A 7,116-nucleotide genomic window follows, 5' to 3' on the forward strand; every position below is an offset into this window, starting at 1 on the left:
AAGCACAGCTCAGTGGAAACAGTGCACACTAGGCTGGAACCAGGGCATACTTCTGAAGCTGCAGATAGTAGGCTTGATGTGTCTATAGAACAAGGAAGCCACTGAAGGGTTGCAAGTGTACAGGAAAGGGCTTGTTTGGGTCAGTCGTCTAGGGAGAAGCTAGGCACTTTGAAAACTTCAGAACATTGCTACCCAGATGACCTGCCCTAAGACAAAGCTATACTTAGCTATGTGATTAAGTGGCTTAGAATATGGGGCTGACCCAAGGCTAATCTCTATAGGCTTTTGTGTGCTAGGTTTCCTTGAAGGACAGCTTCTTGTCTTATTCCTGAGGCTGGCATCAAAGCACTTCCCAAACAGCAACCAATGCTCACAGAACCAGGAACAGGCATTCTTCCAAGTTATGTGTGGGGGTGTGGGTGTGGGTGCGCGCGCGCACACACACACACACACACACACACACACACACACACATATATATGCATATATGCACAGTTACATGTAATGATGTTTGAGGCAATAGCAGACAGAACACAGTGGTGGTCCCATAAGTATACTCTAATATGCAGACAGCTCTACATTTATTGTGTCATTTAGCCATGCACAGCTTAGTTTATGTGGTCTTTAAAATCGCTTGTGACATAGGTTATGAGACCAAAGAACAAAGGGCTTGAATTTGTACAGTCAGCTGGCAGAACTGAATAAGACACAGTTTTGTCTCCAGAACACTTACTTAGTTATAACCCCAGTAGATGATGCTGTGGCAGAGTGGTTCTAGCACTTGGTTCTGGGAAACCTTGTTCTGAGTCTACCTGACCAAGGAGGGAGGAGGTAGTGTAGTTTCTTTAAAACTTGTTGGTTAACTTAGTGTATGCAGGCTTGATGAACACTGTTAGCAAACAATTACAGGGGTTGCTTTGAGCCTGTGACAGCAGTTATTGATGAGAGTGGAGAAGAAAGGCTGAATAGAACCAAGACCATTAGGGTTGTCTAGAACCTATCTGGAATGGATTCTGTGGGGTACAAGGAAGCTGGAGTTAGGAAAAAGGTATAGGATTTGTGATCAGATTGGTAGCTGGAGCCAACATGCCTTAAATTCCCTCTTCCAGGGTGTTCCCTTAGTCATATGACCTTGGAGACATCAGATTCCTCACCTTCAAAGGTAGAAGCTCAGCTTACTTCATGTAATTTAGAAAACACTATACACAGCTTCGGGGCCAGTTTGGTTTGGGTGTTAGCTCTGTACCTTCACTCACTGATCCAATGTCCACTCCTTGCCTGCCTTCTGTCTTCCAGGTCGATCCTTCGGGACCCACAGTCTCATCATGTCTCGGACAGGATGGCAGAGGGTACAGGTGGTGGTGATCTCCTGACAGCTGGACCTCCCGCAATGTGAAGCTTTTGCTTGGGTTTCCCACTCTACCCTTTTCTTTTTCCTTTATTATAATAATAATAATTTTTTAAACATTAAACCATCAAGACTTCTGAAGAGCAAAAGGCTACACTCTGGACAGGCACCTTTTTTATTGTTGGTTTGTTTTGTTTTTTAAGAACATTGAATGTGGACAAAGCTTATGCATATAGTCACTGTTAATCTGTTTATTTCTTAAGTTAGGAAGCAGTTTTGGTTTTATCTTTGATGTTCTGTTTTCTTTCTTACACACATCTCAGTTCTGCTTTAGCATCCCAGTTCCCACAGAAGTTCTGTCTACCCAGAGTTTGGTATTTCTCCTGGAAAGGGATATGAAGAGCTAAGGAAGCAGCCTCTGAGTCACCTCCCTCCAGATGTGGGAGCTGCTGGACTCCTTGGATGGGCTGGACCTGGCCAGCCCTCAGGCCTCAGACAGGATCAGAGATGAAGAACCTCTCAGAAGAGGAGCACCAGGGTTTGGCCAGAGGGACTCTAGAAAGAAGACCTAAACCATGGGTTTGATTCTCTTTTAAGTTCTTGGGAGCCCCAGGCCATACCAGGACTCACTGTAGTGGGCATTGCTTCCCTCTTCTGCCCTTTCCAACTGGGGTCCCTGAGGAAAGAGACCAAGAGTGATCATCCCATCACTTGGGGATAGAGAGACCCCACCCCCACTCTCTTTCCACAAGCCTATCTTCTATTAGGACTGTTGTGCCAATTTCCTGTCAGACTTGGTCTTCTTTGGCCTCTTGTCACTACTATGAGGCCAGTACCTTTCACCTTCTCCTCCTGGATTGTCTTCTCTATGTGATATAAGTTTAGCCTGTCACAGAGACTACCTAGGTCCCAAGATCCAGTTTTGATCCTTGCAGAGTACCCTCAACTAGCTGCTGCCATCATTTCCTCACAGTGAAAGGTGTGCCCGGTGTACCAGGATCCCTAGTGTCACCACTGGGTGACACTATCAAGCGCCATCTCTCTTACCCCCAGGGACTTCATGTTAGGTGATCAACTTCTATGTTACTTTTGTCTGAGAAGAGAAAGGAACTGCCTTAAAGAGGGAGGTATGAGGCAGATGGGGTGTCCAGGTGGCTATTAGGGGCCCATATAGCAGCTAGCCATATAAAGCACCCCAAACCTAGACCCCTGTGACTGCCGCACACACTTTAACTCCCTTGCAGTGTTCTTACAGCCTCCTGAGGGAAGATCCTCTCCCTCCAGCTGCCTCAAGGACCCCACCATTCTCTCTGGAGTTGCCCTCTACTTAGATGCACCTTTGGTTGCTTCCAGACTTTTCACCTTGTTCTGGCCTCGTGGGATGGGGTCTCTGGACAAGGAAACAAGGTATCTGTGTTCATTCTTGTTTATCCTTCCTAAACTAGCACAGGATGGATAGGGAAATAAGAGGTTGGGGGAGCTTTCCCTCAAGCAGGGGTCCCTTGTTCCTATAGTGCAGGGAAGGCCAGCACAGCTGACCCTGACAGCTCACCCTGCTTAGTTAGCTCTGTCCACTTTTCACTTTCCAGCCTTCTCTTAGGCAACTCAGCACCAAAGTTTCTTTCTCCTCTTGGCCAGAGGTCAGCTGCTGTTCCTGTGGGTGAATGACTGCAGGTGGGAACCTTACCTTGTGCTGCACTGTGATAGCATCTCCTTGAGTGACTTTATAAGCAGCCTCCTGAGCCTAATCAGAGTGGCACCTGGGAGGGTGGGAACAGTGGCATCCCCTAAATGCAAGATACATTCCATTTCTGTTCTGCTGCCTTCCCTTCCCGGGGGTGCTGCTGTCTCTGCACCTGAACAGATGGGAAAAGCAGCCTCTGAGCTCAGGACCCCAACTCATCCTGCTCAAGGCTCAGCCTAGCCAATCACTAATCTGTCTACCTTATTCTTTTCTCTCCCCTGTCTCTAACCAAGATCTGGGTTATAGTGCTTCCCACCGTACTTTTCTTGTTGTCAATGTAGCCCCTGTAGGTTGTAGGTGGGTAGCCTAGTGAGGGGTACCTTCTTTCCTGTATCTTATCTTCCATGACTCCCAGCTGGTTCTGGCCTGGAGATTGCACCTCTTTCTCTGGCTCCAGTGGAGCCAGGTCTTGAGCCCCAAGTGCCTGTTCCTGCTGTTTTCATCCTTTCCTCCCTGTAATCCTTGCTATCACCTGCCACCTGGAAGCTGGCCCTGTGACATGCTGGCTGTGCTGTGGCAGGTGGGTCAGGACCCCTGTGGGCTCTAGTCTTCGCAGAGTCCAGCTCCCTGTCCCTCTTGGGAACCAACATCCTTTTCCTCTGTTACTTCCCTCTTCTGCCTCTCTCTGGATGCAGGCTTGCCAGTAGCTCTGGGGCATCTGACCTCAGGTGCCTCCAGGTTCGTTAAATCTGTTCACATTCTAGAAGTTTGCAAAACTCATAACGTTTGTCCTTTCGGGTGGTGGTGAGGATTGCCTGTTGGGAGACTAGCCTGGCCTCAGTTCTCTGTGCTCTGAGCTCAGCTCCCTGTCAGTGAAGGGAGTCAGCAGGACAGATCATAGTGCCTTACTTAGTCCATTGTCTTCCCTGGCCAGACTCAGCCAGAAGCAGGTGGCTGTCTTCTGGTTCATTTTGTCACTTGTTCTCACAGTCCCCCACCTGTATATAGCCACAGGGGAGGGAAACCTGAGCCCCCACCACCTCCTGTGGGCTGTGTAGCCAGACACACCTCCCTCTTGCCTCTATGGCCCTCACAGCAGCTTTAGACAGGACCAAATGCTGCTGCCCACATATGCACACTGCCTTTGTTCCTCCCTGTTCTTAGCTCTAGCCAGGAAGACACCGACTGCACCATCCAAACTGGCACCAGCTAACCCCCTCTGGTCACAGGAGACCAAGGTTCAGGCTCTAGCCTCACCTAGCTTAGGGGTACTGGGGCAGGGAGTAGGAACTCTTGTCCCACCTTGTAGGGTTTGCCTTTGGCAGCCTGAGGGATGTTTAATGTTTACTTAAAGAAAATACCCTGTTTACAGCTGGAGGAGAAATGCGCCCACACTAGGTGAAGATCTGACTCTGGATAGGGCCTGGTCTCCTTTGTGGCACTGCCAGTAGTTAACTGCAGTGGTGGTGAAGGCAGAGAAGCCTGGAGTGAGCAGAGGCCCTTGACTTACTCTGCTTCCTAACCCTGTGGTGCTAAGACCACTCCCTATTTTCCTCATAGCCTTCTTGCCCCACCAATCCCCACCATCATTTCCTCCTTCAAGATTCTCAGCTCTAACATATCACTATTTTAGAAAACCAGTGTTTGCAGCAATAAAGTTTTATTGTTTTGTGTGAATCTTATTCCAAGAAGAGAAGAGCGTTGTGGGAATCTGTTTGTGCTGTTAGCTGTTTACTGTTTGAGAAGACAACTTGGAGGGATGGATTATATGGCTTTTAACCTTTAGGTATCTTGAAGAGTGGGAAGAGCAAGAGTTTGACTGCTGTCCTCCAAGGAGGGGACTCTACTGCCCTCGCCTTACTCTGATGTGCCCCTTCCAGCCCTGCCTACCGCGAGCTCTTCCACCTGTCTTCCTCCGTCCCCATCTGGGGGCACTAGTGGCTCAACTCTAGGTGGGTCTTTGGTTACTCCCCCCCTTGACTGGATTCTCTCTCCCTATCTGACAGCTCCAGACAGCTGCTGGGAGTCTACCTCAGAATTGGCTAAGCTTGGTTATTCAGCTCTCCAGGCCAGCAGACTCTGGAGGCTGAGGCCTCTGCCTTCTCTGATTCTGAGCTTGTGCATACAGGTCAGCACAGGCCCGGCTTTGAGGGAAAGGAGCCTAGTCTGGACACGTGCTCTGGAAGGAGAACCCAGTAGGTACTCGTACCATTGGCTGATATCAGTATCCACAGCCATCGCTGAGGGGCAAGTCTACTGCCATTCGTTGCCTAGGACCCCTAGGATTGGGGAGAGTACCAGAACGAGTGGGCTTTTTTTTTTTTTTTAAATCCAGATGAGATCATAGGAAGAAGGAAACCTATTTAAGGGACTTTCCCCCCATCCCCAAAACACTTTTACCCCAAGGGCTCCTTGCCATCAAAACTGGAGGATATTTCAGTTACTCTTATGCTCATGCTCATGCTCATGTGAGCCAGACTTGGTTTTAAGGGAGGTTTAAAGCCAGGCACAAGGTTAGTTTCAAATACTAGTTAAAATCATTTTCTTTCTTTCTTTCTTTCTTTCTTTCTTTCTTTCTTTCTTTCCTTCCTTCTTTCTTTCTTTCTTTCTTTCTTTCTTTTTTTTTTTTTTTTGCACAGAAGCTGGTAATATAGGACCTATGTGTGAACAACTTTATATGAGTATTTTTTTTTGTACTTGGCTCACGTGGGTTGGTATGATAACATATTTAAGTTCCTTGAACACTGTGGATTCCCCCTAATGTGTATGAATGACTGAAACTTTGTAAATTAAGGGACGTTTGTGTGAATAAAGTTATTTGATGGGATCAAAAAGCCATATGTTATTTGAAAATGAGTGTTTTGTGATTTTTACTGCTACCGGGTGAATGGCAGGGCTACCATATTATTATTGGGGTTCGAGTTAGATCCTGAGCCTTGGCACCTCTGATGGAGCTAGACCTGCTGACCTGCCCTCAACAGACCAATTAAAGTCATAATGAGAAGGTAGCTAGCTGGGACCAACAGCCGCCCTGATGTCTTTCCATGTGGTGTGGAAGTACAATGGCTACCTTCAGAGCAAGTAAAGCAAAGAACCCACACTGGGCCAGGTCTCCGCACATTCACAGTTCTTCCTGAAGAGTCACCTTTGGGATTCTAGTCTGGAAAGCTGAGCTCTGATTTTCTTGGCACTGTGTAGCACTTGTTGAAGCTCAACTGTTTAGTAAAAATTAGTGTTTGACATAGTCTCCCCCATTCCCACCCCCCCCCACACACACACACTTTGGGTCTTTCCCAAGGAGATCCATAAGTCTCAGAAGGAAACATAAAACATGAAGGGATCAGGACTCTGGAATATGTGTTAGAGGAAAAGGCTTCTGACACAGACCTGGACTGTGTAAACTCCAGGATCCTGGATATAGGGACAAAGCTTTCTTTCTGGAAAGGATTCTTCTGTCCTCGACCCTGGTAATGAGTTGGCACTGAATGTAACCACAAGTTTATGTGTATGAGTGTTAAGATTTTTTTTTAGTCATGCACCATTAGATCTTGCCTTTGTCAAACTTTGAACATTTCCAATAAATGCATTTTTGCCATATCCCCATGTAGTTAGTTAAGTGGGTGTGAAATGTAGATGTCTTCTTCAGTGTACACAGAGAAGGAGGGACAATAGCCAACAGATTCTTTAGATTCTGACTCACTGATCCAGTAAGGAGATGCACACCCACGCCTGGCAAGATTAAAGGACCGTGGATCAGCTCTGCTGTTTACTGGCCCTTCACTGATGACTTCTCTCCAACTTCACTTTCTCACCCACAGAGCAATAAATAGCCACACAATAGAATGGCCAAAAGAACCCCCCCCCCCCACCCCAAAAGGCCTTTTACTGGAAAACAAGATGCCCCTTCTCTTGCAGCATTTTCTCCCAGCCTTGTCTCTAACACTGGAGTTAGGGTAGCATTCGAAAGGGAAAGAGGAGGTTGTGACGTGTTGGAGTCATTGCTAACATGAAGCAAAGTAGTAAAGCACTATGCTTCAAGGATTAAAGGTGTGTCATTTTAGATCTTTTGCAGAAAGATCTAAAA

At 47.3% G+C, this 7,116-nt stretch overlaps 1 protein-coding gene across 12 annotated transcripts in view; it reads left to right on the forward strand.

Moving 5' to 3' along the window:
- Stk35 (serine/threonine kinase 35) overlaps window positions 1-5,885 on the forward strand; it is a 32,390-nt gene extending 26,505 nt beyond the window's left edge. For 3 of the 12 annotated variants that reach the window (XM_034493690.2, XM_034493689.2, XM_076929742.1), the window contains one exon: window positions 1,297-5,885. In XM_034493690.2, coding sequence (XP_034349581.1) covers window positions 1,297-1,373 — 77 coding nt within the window. In that variant the 3' untranslated portion in view covers window positions 1,374-5,885. The remainder of the gene's footprint in view (window positions 1-1,296) is intronic. The other 9 variants (XR_013108801.1, XR_013108802.1, XR_004606079.2 and 6 more) reach the window with 9 other exon arrangements.
- Window positions 5,886-7,116: the final 1,231 nt, after the last annotated feature.

This window comes from Arvicanthis niloticus, chromosome 2, assembly GCF_011762505.2.
Source record: "Arvicanthis niloticus isolate mArvNil1 chromosome 2, mArvNil1.pat.X, whole genome shotgun sequence".
Lineage (NCBI taxonomy): Eukaryota > Metazoa > Chordata > Mammalia > Rodentia > Muridae > Arvicanthis > Arvicanthis niloticus.